General features: G+C 39.9%; 1 protein-coding gene across 2 annotated transcripts; it reads left to right on the top strand.

Moving 5' to 3' along the window:
* Positions 1-8,987: 8,987 nt before the first annotated feature.
* LOC107816132 (putative fatty acyl-CoA reductase 5) lies at positions 8,988-11,972 on the top strand. Of its 2 annotated transcripts, none has more exons than XM_075253985.1 (6): positions 8,988-9,145; positions 9,263-9,366; positions 9,879-10,084; positions 10,237-10,337; positions 10,465-10,657; positions 11,657-11,972. In XM_075253985.1, exons 1-6 carry the CDS (start codon positions 9,067-9,069, stop codon positions 11,706-11,708), a joined length of 735 nt encoding a protein of 244 aa, XP_075110086.1. In that variant the 5' UTR covers positions 8,988-9,066; the 3' UTR covers positions 11,709-11,972. The 2 variants fall into 2 exon arrangements, with proteins under 2 accessions (XP_075110086.1, XP_075110085.1); XM_075253984.1 differs by having other exon boundaries at positions 11,662-11,972.
* Positions 11,973-12,188: the final 216 nt, after the last annotated feature.

The raw sequence follows: 12,188 nt of genomic DNA on the forward strand, positions 1-12,188 counted from the left end.
GTAACTGATGAGTTAATTCCGTAATTGATGAGTTAATTCCATAACTGATGAGTTAATTCCATAACTGATGAGTCAATCTCGTGCCTGTTGAGTCAATCCTGTACCTGTTGATTGCCTTGTTCTGCCCGTTACAATCATTTATTGCATTTATTAATAATTGATTTGTAACTGATGGTGTAATGATGGTAAATCCCATATAATCCGGGATTAATTGATTCCTTCCTCATTTGTAATTATGAGATATTCTCCCGCACCTGATCCGGGCTATTTCATGATGATCGATTCCGAAGCTAACGGGCACGGTACGAGTATATTTGGTCCCGGAGGTATTTCACATATCATCTTTACATGTCATTCTTCATTTTTCTTCAACTTTACTAACACGTGTCGCTATTTAATAGATCCACATGGCAAGTCTAATTTTTACTAATACAATGGTTAAAGGCCTAAAATGTTGTAGTGTGTTTTACACTAAAATTTAAGGGAACATTAAGAACTTTAGAACTAACCACATGGTTTTACCTACTCGAAGAAAAAAGGGACCTCGAGGCACATGTGCATGTGTTATGTTTCGCAACGCCTTCCTGATGTTCTTTGGAAGGGCAACGTAAGGCTAAGCAACCGATGTCAGTGCGGTTGCTGTCCGCCAATGAGGTCCTCGCCGCACGCTAGACTAGATTGTCAGTGCCGTGCGGGAAAACCAATGTCGTGAGCAAATTGCGGAAGCTGAGAGAGAATTGGGTTTTGAATGATGATGATGATTTTATTGATGACTGAAAATGATGATTACAATGATGCGGTGTCGAGGGGGAGAGACACCAGAAAATGCTTGCTTGAAAATGTTTGATTGTTTGGTCCCCCTTAATAATGCTTAAAAAAATAAACCAACATTACAAGACTAGTCCTAATAAAGCTGTAGAAGCACACTGAAATGAAAATGATGAAAACTAGTCTATGATTACAATGAAAAAGGACTTAGATTATCACAAGGTAAAACTAAGTCCGAAGGCAGCATCTTTGTCTTGCGGGTCAGGGTCTGCGCGTGCGTTGCTGTGGGCGCGCGCGACACTTGATGTGCTGGCCTGAGGCTGGGCGCCGGTGCTAGGCATCAGGGTCTGTGCGCGAGACGCTGTTGGAATGGGCCTGCAGCTGGGCGCTGGCGAGGCATCAGGATCTGCGCGCGCGGCATTGTCAGGACGCGCGCCGCTGTTGTCATTGGCCAGCCCTTGGGCGCTGGCGAGAGGCATCGGTGGGGCGACAGAGGCACATGCGCGCTTGTCACTTGGCGCAGCCAAGACCACGGGGCCGACCATGGCGTTAGGCATTGTGAGGCTTGCTAGGCCGCCATGGGGCGCGGCCAAGGGGTCATGGGGCATGTCTGGAAAGCAGCCCATGACATTCTCCCCCACCTGAGTTGGCGCCGTCCTCGGAGCCTTATGATGATGATGATGATGATGATGATGTTTCTGATGGTTGTTGGATGGGAGGTCTGCGCCCCTCTGTTCTTTGAGCTTGCTGTTGTAGCGAAGCAATGATTTCATGCGGCTGACATGGAAGACTGGATGGATCTTCCACCAGGATGGAGTTTTTACCTGGTATGTGGACTTCCCAATGCGTTTTTCAATGGGCAGGGGCCCGATGTATTTTTGTTGCAGGCGAGGGTCATGGGTCCTTTCTGCAAACAAGTACCGCTTTGGGATGCATAGCATTACTTTGTCCCCTGGTTGATGTTGGGCAAAGCAAAGCTTTTGTTCGGTGAACCTTTTTGCCCGCTCTTGGGCTTTGATGAGATAGCTCCGCACTATCCCCATGTTGCGCTCCCATTCGCTCGAGAAGTTGGCAGCTCGAGGAGATTTCGGCTTGGTTGAGGCATTCACCGTTTGCGGGAGAAGCGGTTGCTGTCCGGTAACAATTTCAAAAGGGTTTTTTTTGTATGATGGCTCTTTTGAGAATTGAAACACAGTTGAGCAGCATCCAAGAGCTTCACCCAATGCTTCTGTGATCCGGTTGCGAAGTTGCGGAGATATTCCTCCAGCATGTCATCGAACCGGTCTGTCTGGCCATCCGATGGTGGATGGATGTCTGTGTTGTGACTCAGTGTTGACCCAAAGCACCTGAAGAGATGGGTCCAAAAGTTGCTAGTGAAGCGTGAGTCGCGCCTACTAACAATGTCTTTGGGCAGGCCCCAATGTTTGACAATGTGTGAGAAGAAGAGTCGAGTTGTATCTTCTGCTGATGCATTTTTCGGGGCTGCTATGAAGGTTGCATAGTTTGAAAATTGATCTATGACAACCATGATGGATGCAAGATTGTCGACTTGGGGCAATCCCGTGATGAATCTGAGGGAAACACTTTCCCATGGTCTCTGAGGGATATGTAATGGCTGCGAGGGTCCCGTCTGTGATGAGTGATCCGACTTGTCCTTGTGGCATGGCTGACAAGTCTTCACATGATGATGAGCGTCACCAGTCTTTTGAGGCCGATGACATGATGGTTGATTGTTGCTGCGAAGGGTAGTCGGAACCAGGGGTTCATGTCTGTCGACTACCTTCTCCAACTGCATGGTCGAGATGTTTTCAGCGGCCATCTTTATGGGAAAGCATGGTATGGTGCAGGGTTTGGCCCCGTTTTCTCCCATCATCAGGAGCATGTTGGCATATGGTACCGGTATGGTGTTGGTTTGCCTCATGAACTCCAAACCCACTATGATGTCGAAGTCATCTATGATTGCGATGCGCAGGTCGATGCTTCCTTTGTATGGGCCAAGTTTCACTGGGACATTTGTAGCTGTTCCACCCAATGTCTGAGGTGGTGAGTTGATAGCCTTGATGCGGCCTTTGCTCTTTTGTACAACAAGACCTAGGCGATCTACTTGCGTTGATGACAAGTAGTTGTGGGTGGCACCCGTGTCTATCAAGGCGTGAAGGGGCTTGCCGTTCACTTTCAATTCGACGAACATTAGGGTCCTCACTTGTTTAGGAGGTCTTTCGTCCATCTTTTCTTTCCCTTTCTTGGTGATTGGGAATGATGTTTTCTTAGGAGGACATGCACTGGTCCCTGCTAAGGCATGTGGGATAGAGCCAACAATTGCATTGAAGGCGCCTACCTGGTCGTCGTCTGATGAGTCTGATGTGTTTAAATCATCCTCGACCGTCTGATGAGCATTGACCTTGATGTTTGGGCATTCATTGTTCCAATGTGCCCCGCCGCAATGACGGCATTCTGAGGGAGGCTTTCTCCCCTGATTATTGTTGATGGATGCAACATTGTTGCTGTTGGAGGGAGGAGTCTTAGTTTTGGATGCACTCCGATCTCCCCCACTTTTGCTTGGGCCACCATTGCTGGGATGGTGCCCGTTGAATCCCCCTCGGACAGACGGCTGGGTCCTGTCGTTCTGAGTTCCCAAATGATAGTCGCCAAGGCATTCTGCAGCTTGAATGGCCTTGGGCAGGGTGTCTACCCGTTGTCGCTGTAGTTCCATACGGGCATGAGGTTTCAAACCTTCTATGAATGCGAAGAGTTTGTCTTTGTCCCCCATGTCACGTATGTTTAGCATGAGTGCGGAGAATTCGCGGACGTACTCCCTCACAGATTTGGTGTGGCGGAGGTCCCGTAGCTTTCTCATTGCATTGTATTCCACATTTTCGGGGAAGAACTGCAGGCGTATGGCTACCTTCAGTTCATCCCATGTCTGGAGGGTATCTTCACCGGCCTTGATGGCTTCGTATTTGACCCGCCACCAAAGTTTGGCATCGCCTTGAAGATACATGGCAGCAGTCGCTACCTTTTTGGATTCCTCCAAAATGGCCCACGGCATCGAAGTATTGTTCGACGTCGAAGATGAAGTTTTCCACTTCTTTAGCATCCCGGGATCCGTCGTATGGCTTTGGCTCCGGTATCTTAAGCTTTTGTGGAATGGGGGTGAGGTTTGCTGCACCCCTGATGTGATGGTCGCCTTCTCGAAGTAGGCTCTGTAAGGCAGCATTGACAACGTTGAGCTTGTCTGTCAAGTCGTTTATGGTTTGCTGCATGGCAGTTAGTCTGTTTGCCTCATGTTGCTGATGGGCTAAATCGTCGGCACGCTCCTGTTGGAGGTCCTCAAATTTGCCATGAATATTGGCAGTTTTAATGGCTGCCGTTTGTCGGTCCTCGTCGGAGTCACGACTGATGTTTGCAATGTCATTTTCCGCCTGCCGCATTCGGCGGTCCAGGTCGTCCAACCTTTGCACTAGGTTGTTGTTTTGATCAGGCACCGTATCCACGATGGGTCGTAATCGGTCAACCGTCTCTTCTAGGGATGCTAGACGCTCCCCATGATTCACCATGGTCAGAAATGGTGATGATGGCAAATGTTCCCTCGTCCGATGTCGAGCCTAGGCTCTGATACCAACTGTTACGCAACGCCTTCCTGATGTTCTTTGGAAGGGCAACGTAAGGCTAAGCAACCGATGTCAGTGCGGTTGCTGTCCGCCAATGAGGTCCTCGCCGCACGCTAGACTAGATTGTCAGTGTCGTGCGGGAAAACCAATGTCGTGAGCAATTGCGGAAGCTGAGAGAGAATTGGGTTTTGAATGTTGATGATGATTTTATTGATGACTGAAAATGATGATTACAATGATGCGGTGTCGAGGGGGAGAGACACCAGAAAATGCTTGCTTGAAAATGTTTGATTGTTTGGTCCCCCTTAATAATGCTTAAAAAAAATAAACCAACATTACAAGACTAGTCCTAATAAAGCTGTAGAAGCACACTGAAATGAAAATGATGAAAACTAGTCTATGATTACAATGAAAAAGGACTTAGATTATTACAAGGTAAAACTAAGTCCGAAGGCAGCATCTTTGTCTTGCGGGTCAGGGTCTGCGCGCGCGTTGCTGTGGGCGCGCGCGACACTTGATGTGCTGGCCTGAGGCTGGGCGCTGGTGCTAGGCATCAGGGTCTGTGCGCGAGACGCTGTTGGAATGGGCCTGCAGCTGGGCGCTGGCGAGGCATCAGGATCTGCGCGCGCGGCATTGTCAGGGCGCGCGCCGCTGTTGTCATTGGCCAGCCCTTGGGCGCTGGCGAGAGGCATCGGTGGGGCGACAGAGGCACATGCGTGCTTGTCACTTGGCGCAGCCAAGACCACGGGGCCGACCATGGCGTTAAGCATTGTGAGGCTTGCTAGGCCGCCATGGGGCGCGACCAAGGGGTCATGGGGCATGTCTGGAAAGCAGCCCATGACAGTTACTTAGACAGAGGCCTGAAAAATGATTGAGCCAAAAAGAGTATGGCCAAAACCTATGGTCTAATTAACCGCTCAATTAATATTGCTTGTCAAACTTCCCCGTCCAATTTGTGTCGGCTTATCCTAGGTATGCACTTATTGTTTTCGCATTTATCCGTCCAAAGTTCAATAAATCTGTTTTAATTTGTCTACTTCTTCTTGTCTATTTTAATTTTTTTTTTTATATTTTTATATATATTAAGAAATTCATCTTTTAGTATTAATTAATAATAAAATTGATCATATTAACCTTAATTTATTCATATGAAGTATAACAAATACTTACAACCTCTTTACTCCAAAGATAACTTTAAAAAAAAAGGCAATTCTTTCTTAATATTTGAAAAATAAAATATTGTGAACCACACAAAAAAATCAAAGAAAATTAAATAAAGTGGATAGGAAGAGGCATTATTACTAGAAATAATGATAATCGTAGGTAGTAGGGGTCGGTAGGGGTGGGCATATATCGGGTAAAACCGATAACCCGAACCGTTAATTCTTTATTGGGTTATCGGTATTAGGTTATTGGGTTAACGGTTCGGTAACGGGTTAAATTTTTTTTATTGGGTTATCGGTTCGGGCTCAGTTTGCATTTTTGTTATTGGGTAAAAAACGATAACCCAATAAGAATGATATAATTTACTAATTTACCCTTAAGTATATACTAGGGTTATTTATTTTCCTAGTCCCTCTTCACTCTTCAGTCTTCTGTCGTTTGTCTCTCAGTTCTCATTCTTGTTTCCGTCGCAGCCCCCAAGAGTCAAGAGCAAGACTCACCACCAGTTCTCCGCCAGACATCAGTAGATACTGCACAGAAGTGGGAGCGTGCTTTTGTTAAGAAACAACAAAAGTTGGCAGTTTACACGTTCTGGCAGTTTGATTTCTTTGTTTTATATATTGCAAATTTTTTTAGTTGTTTTATGTTATCGGGTAAACCGATAACCGAACCGATAACGATATATAACCGATTAACCGATAACCGATAACCAATATCTTATCGGTTTTGTTATCGGGTTATGATATTTGTAAACCGATAACCGATAGGCAAAACCGATAATGTTCAAAACCGAACCGAACCGACCGATGCCCACCCCTAGGGGTCGGTGGCATCTTTTTGCTTTTCCCAATTTGTTTATTTATTTATTTTTGTGATTTTTAGTTCAATTGAACCATTTTTTCTCTACAATTATTTCACCATTTTTTTTTGGGCTTAAAACCATTGTCTTTACTCGTTGCCTCGGGCCACAAGTAGGTTCCCCTACGGCTATATATATATCATTAAATTAGGGGTGTGCATTCGATTTATCAATTTGATTTTGGCCCTTATCGATAATTACTTATCGATTATCGATTTGTACATATGCTTATCGTTATCGTTTCAATAAGGTTTCGATTTTTTTGATTTTGATTTATCGATTTTTGGGGCTTATCGATTCGGTTATCGATTACACCAATAAGAAAATTTGCGGAATTCCACGGAAAGTATATTGCTATAAACACGTCTAACTAATATGACAAAAATAAGCTAAAATAAGACGAACACCGTTTATAACATAAAAATTATGTCAGCAAGCACATGCAACGAAACTAAAGTAAGGGATCAAATGTATGCCACCAACACTCCGACGGTATAAAAAAAAATACATCATAATGGCTAATTCTATTTTCCATTAATTTGAACTTCATTCCCTTGAGCTTTAAATATGATTATTTCTTAAATATGGTAGATGAAATAATAGGGTTAGGGACATAAGGTAAAGGAAAGAGTATTATAGAATAAGGGTAATTTTTTTTTTTAGTATATCTTATTAGTTTATCGATAAACCGATAACCGAAGAGGACAAAATAGAAATCGATAACTCGATAAGGAAAATTTCGAAATCGAAATCGATAAATCGATAAACCGATAACAAATAATCGATTCGATTTATCGATAAACCAATTCGAATGCACACCCCTACATTAAATTGATAAGTAATGGTCCTGAGGAGCTCGATAGATAGAAAGCTTCTAACAAAAATACCATACTATTCCGTCGACATTATTTTAAAGATTTATAGCCTGTTTGGCCAAGCTTATTTTTGGCCAAAAGTGTGCTTTTTTTTGGCCAAAAGCACTTTTTGCCAAAAATTGTGTTTGGCCAAGCTTTTGGAAGGAAAAAAAGTGCTTTTGAGGAGAAGCAGAAGCAGTTTTGGAGAAGCAGAAAAAAGTAGCTTCTCTCCAAAAACACTTTTTTGAGAAGCACTTTTGAAAAAAATACACCTAGAAGCAGTTTTTTAAAGCTTGGCCAAACACTAATTGCTGCTCAAAAATGTTTTTCAAACTAATTAGCCAAACACAAATTGCTTCTCACCAAAAGTATTTTTGAGAAAAGCACTTCTCAAAATAAGCTGATTTTTGCACCTTGGCCAAACGGGCTATTAGACACTTAACCGGCCAGAGATTTTGTAGTACATAATTTTTAAGAACGCTATACATTTCTTCAATTAATTTAAAATCTTGGGGTTGCTTTGATGGTAAGTAACCTCCACTTTCAACCAAGAGGTTGTGAGTTCGAGTCTCCCCAAGAGTAAGGTGGGAAGTTCTTGGAGGGAAGGATGCCGAGGGTCTATTTGGAAATAGTCTCTCTATCCCAGGATAGAGGTAAGGTCTGCATACACACTACCTTCTCTAGACCCCATTAAGTGAGATAACACAGAGTTGTTGTTGCTGTTGTTGTTGTACTTCAGTTTGAGTTGGGATGATTGAGTACACATGTAGCTAAAACCAACATTTGAGAGACTTCTTAAGTTAACAACATATTCCCCTAACAAACCTAAACAGTACCGCGCGCATGTATCTTTTGATTGGCGGTGCACAAATCTTCCTCTTCTTATAATACTAACTCTAGGTACGAAGAGTCTCAAATTGGAAAAAGACCACTTTTAATATCGGATAGCCGCAAAAAAATATATAATTTGTACTTTTTCCGTTCATTTTTACTTGGCAGGTATACTAAAAATAGATTTTTATTTTTATTTGTTACTTTACGTATATTCAAGAGAAGACAAAAAAAAATTCTGTTATACCCATAGTATTTATTACTCATTTCAAATTATTTTCTCAAATCCAATAAAATATGCATCAATTAATATGGGTATCATAGTAAATTATGCACTTCATTTATTATTTCTTAAGTGGCGTAAAAAGTTAAAACGTGTGAAGTAAATGTGAACGGTGGGAGTATATGGTATGATATTACATAGAAAAGAAGAAGAAAAAAGAGGTTCAAACTAAAGTCATTTTTCCTATCAAAAGTTGAACAAAACACAACTAAAGCTTTTCACATGGCATACAATTAAATGGATTCTCTACTAATCTAAGATGATCTTTCTTAGACTTAGAATTTACAAGATACAAATCATAAAAATACCAAAAAGAATGAAAGGTTGTTAGGCTGTCATAGTATTTTTTTGGGATTTTTCAGGACAAGATCTTTGGAAAATTATCACTAATTAGTGCTATTTTTCTTGTAAGAGTTATAGATGCTGCTTTTTGTAGTAAGGGTTAAGTGTTTGCTTCTACTCTTGGCTTTGTTACCATTGACTTTAAGGAATAATGAGGTGACCTAAATTTTAGGTAATGGTAAACTTACATAATTAATACTTGAAAGAAGCCTCTCCAAATATCTATTAGCAAATCAGTCTCAAGTTTGCCTATATATATATTGAGTGATGAGTGCATAAGTTCATATCAAATATCATTTTCAATATCAAATATCATGTGTTTCCACAAAATTTAGCTGCCCAAATTCCTTACCAATGGAATCATCTAAAATTCAACAATTTTTAGAAGGCAAAATTATTTTCATTACGGGTGCCACGGGTTTCCTTGCAAAAAGTATTTCCTCTTTAGCTATTTTATTATCTAATTGTTTTACACCACCACTGTAATTTAATTCGTTATAGTATATTATTTACTATTTATTTTAGGTTACCAATTACCTTTTAAATGCAGTTTTGGTGGAGAAGATACTTCGGGTTCAACCAAACGTGAAAAAGTTATACCTTCTAGTAAGAGCTTCGGACACCAAATCAGCCAAGAAACGTTTTTATGAAGAGGTAAAACATAGTACGTGCTTTTTTAATAATAAAAACAGTTACTTGTTTCGTCCATTTCATTTTAACAAGACTATAAGGAAAAATGTTGTACTACAACCTCTATTTGTCCTTTATTAAGTGTCAAAAGAGTGTCTACTTTTTTTAAAATGGAAGTTTTATTTTCCCTCTGCATTCATGCAATACTTTTTTTCGTTATTTTGGTTTTTATTATTAAAGGGACCTTGTGCATGAAATTTATTCAAAATATATCCTTTTTAATTTCTTCAAAATTAAATTAAACTCTAATTTTAATTTTCTAGTATCAGTAACAAAGCCAATCAAGATAACCATGTTAGAGTTACCTAACCTAAATAACTGTAAACTTTGGGTGGTATCTGTAAATATTGCTCGTTTTGCAACTTGTATTTAATGAATGTTAGGCATTTTCTTTTTTATTGTTAGCAAAAATGGGTTAGGCTATTTGTTATTTATTGTAGAGCAACACAGTAATATTTTTGCAAGTTTTTACACAGATTATGCAGACTGAATTGTTTAAGGTTCTAAGAGAAAAGATAGGTGCAAAAAACCTAAACTCTCTCGTAGAAGAGAAGGTATTTCCAGTTGCTGGTGATATTTCATTTGAGGATTTTGGAATTGAAAATTCGGAGATAAAAGATGAAATGTTCAAAGAAATCGAAATAATTATAAACTCAGCTGCAACTACTAGATTTGATGAGAGGTATGATTGTAAAAATATTAATAAAGTATTTTGATGCAAGACATTTGATTTGATTCCCTATATAATATCGATAGCAATAGCTATTTTTTCAGTTTGTTAGTCCTCGATTATAAGTTATTGTTGACCATTACTAGTTTCCTTTTTTCTTGTAGATATGATATTGCCATGAATATCAATGTCCTAGGTGCCGTCAACGTCCTCAAGTTTGCTAAAAGATGTGAAAAAGTGAAGATTATTGTTCACGTATCCACTGGTCAGTTATTAGAAAAACAAACATGTGATTCTTTTTCCATGTACTATATATTATAGTATTATTGTTATTGCTAAGGTTCTTAAAAATCTTGTCTTATTGATTAGTTAGTTCGATGTCTTTGTCACAGCTTATGTTTGTGGGGAAGGGGAAGGAGTTATACCAGAGAAATCATTCATTTTGGGTGAGACACTCAACAAAAACTCCTACTTAGACATTGATGTGGAGAGGAAGGTGATAGAAGACAAACTTAAGGAACTTGAAGCTCAACAATTGACATCAAAGGAAGTGACGATAGCCATGAAAGACCTTGGCATTCAAAGGTTAGAAAAGATCTAATTCATTTAGTGTCATTGAGATAATATATCTTTGTTATTGAACCGACGAGAGTGCCTATTGCAAATAACCTTTCCACCTATTCAATGTAGGGGAAAGTTCTGCGTACCTTTTCCAGACATCACTTGTAGGATCACACTGAATTTTTTGTTATTGTTGTTGTTGTTGTTGAACCGATAATGTCAGTCACTATTTTTCCGATTTAAGTAATCTAATTGCGTAAGTATTTTCTATACCGTCAGTTAGGGGTATACAAAAGAAACCGAGAAACCGCACTAACCCGATAATCCGAGTCAAACCGAGAAAAAAAATCCGACTATGGTTTGGTGTTGGAATAAAAACCCGACCATAATTGGTTTGGTTTGGTTTTAAATAAAGAAAGTCAAACCAAAACCAAACCAACTCGACATTACATATATATAGAAATTTTAGATATATTTAATATATACTTGTTGTGATGTAATTTATAAATATTTATTAAAAAATTTCATAATTTTATCTTTTAAGGTATTATTTCAAGGTTGGACTTAGAACTTTTGAATGTTCCAATAAGTTTTATAGCCATTAACATTAGTAAATTAAAGGAATTTTTATACCCTATAGAAAACCTTAGTACCATATTTATTTTAAATAAATGTCATTTTAAAATATTACATCCTATAAGTACCTTTTATCTTTTATAGCAAAAAATCTAAATATAGTTACATCCTACAATTAAGGCACCATATATGCTAAATATTATTTTTCTCTCTCCCTTTTTGTATTTTCTCTCACATAATTACCGCGTATCTGCAAACCCCAATACAATCTCTCTCTGTTTGCATACAACCAGACTCTCTTCTCCCACAAACCCTAGTTTCTTAACTCTTCTCCCACCCAAATTCTCAATTTTCAATCCTTAAACTATCAGAATCATCAATTACATATATATGTGGAAGAGTCCAATGCAGTGAGTGTGACATATCTCTTTGCATCTGTTATCAAAGAAAAGGAGGAGAAGGAGAGAGATTGAGTACGGGGAAGTATCAAAGAAATTGACTCCGAGGCGAAAGGCTTCACGGACGGCGGCAAATGCGTCTTGTTCGGAGACATCCCCGAAGACTTTGCCAAGAGGATAACATGTAAAGATTCCTTTTCACGTACCTTTTCAATTTTTGTAGATGTGTTAGGGGGCTGACCAGCCGGAATTAATGGCTGGCCGCCGGCCGGCGAAGCCATAGGACTGTTTCTCTCTCTAGATCGCCCAAATCGCCTGTTTGTATTCAGTTGTATTCGAATGTATTCTTCAGCTGTATTCACTTGTATTCAGGTTTAATCAGTTGTATTAAACTATTTTATTCATCAATAGTTAGTTGTATTCAAGTGTTTTATACAACTGTATTCAGTTGTATTCAGTTGTAGTTAGTTATATTCAACTATTTTATTCAGCAGAAGTTAGTTGTATTTTGTTTCATTCAAGGGTTTATTCAGCTGTATTCAGTTGTATTTTTGTTGTAATCAAGTGTTTTATTCAGATGA

The sequence above is a fragment of the Nicotiana tabacum genome, chromosome 5, assembly GCF_000715075.1.
Source record: "Nicotiana tabacum cultivar K326 chromosome 5, ASM71507v2, whole genome shotgun sequence".
NCBI lineage: Eukaryota > Viridiplantae > Streptophyta > Magnoliopsida > Solanales > Solanaceae > Nicotiana > Nicotiana tabacum.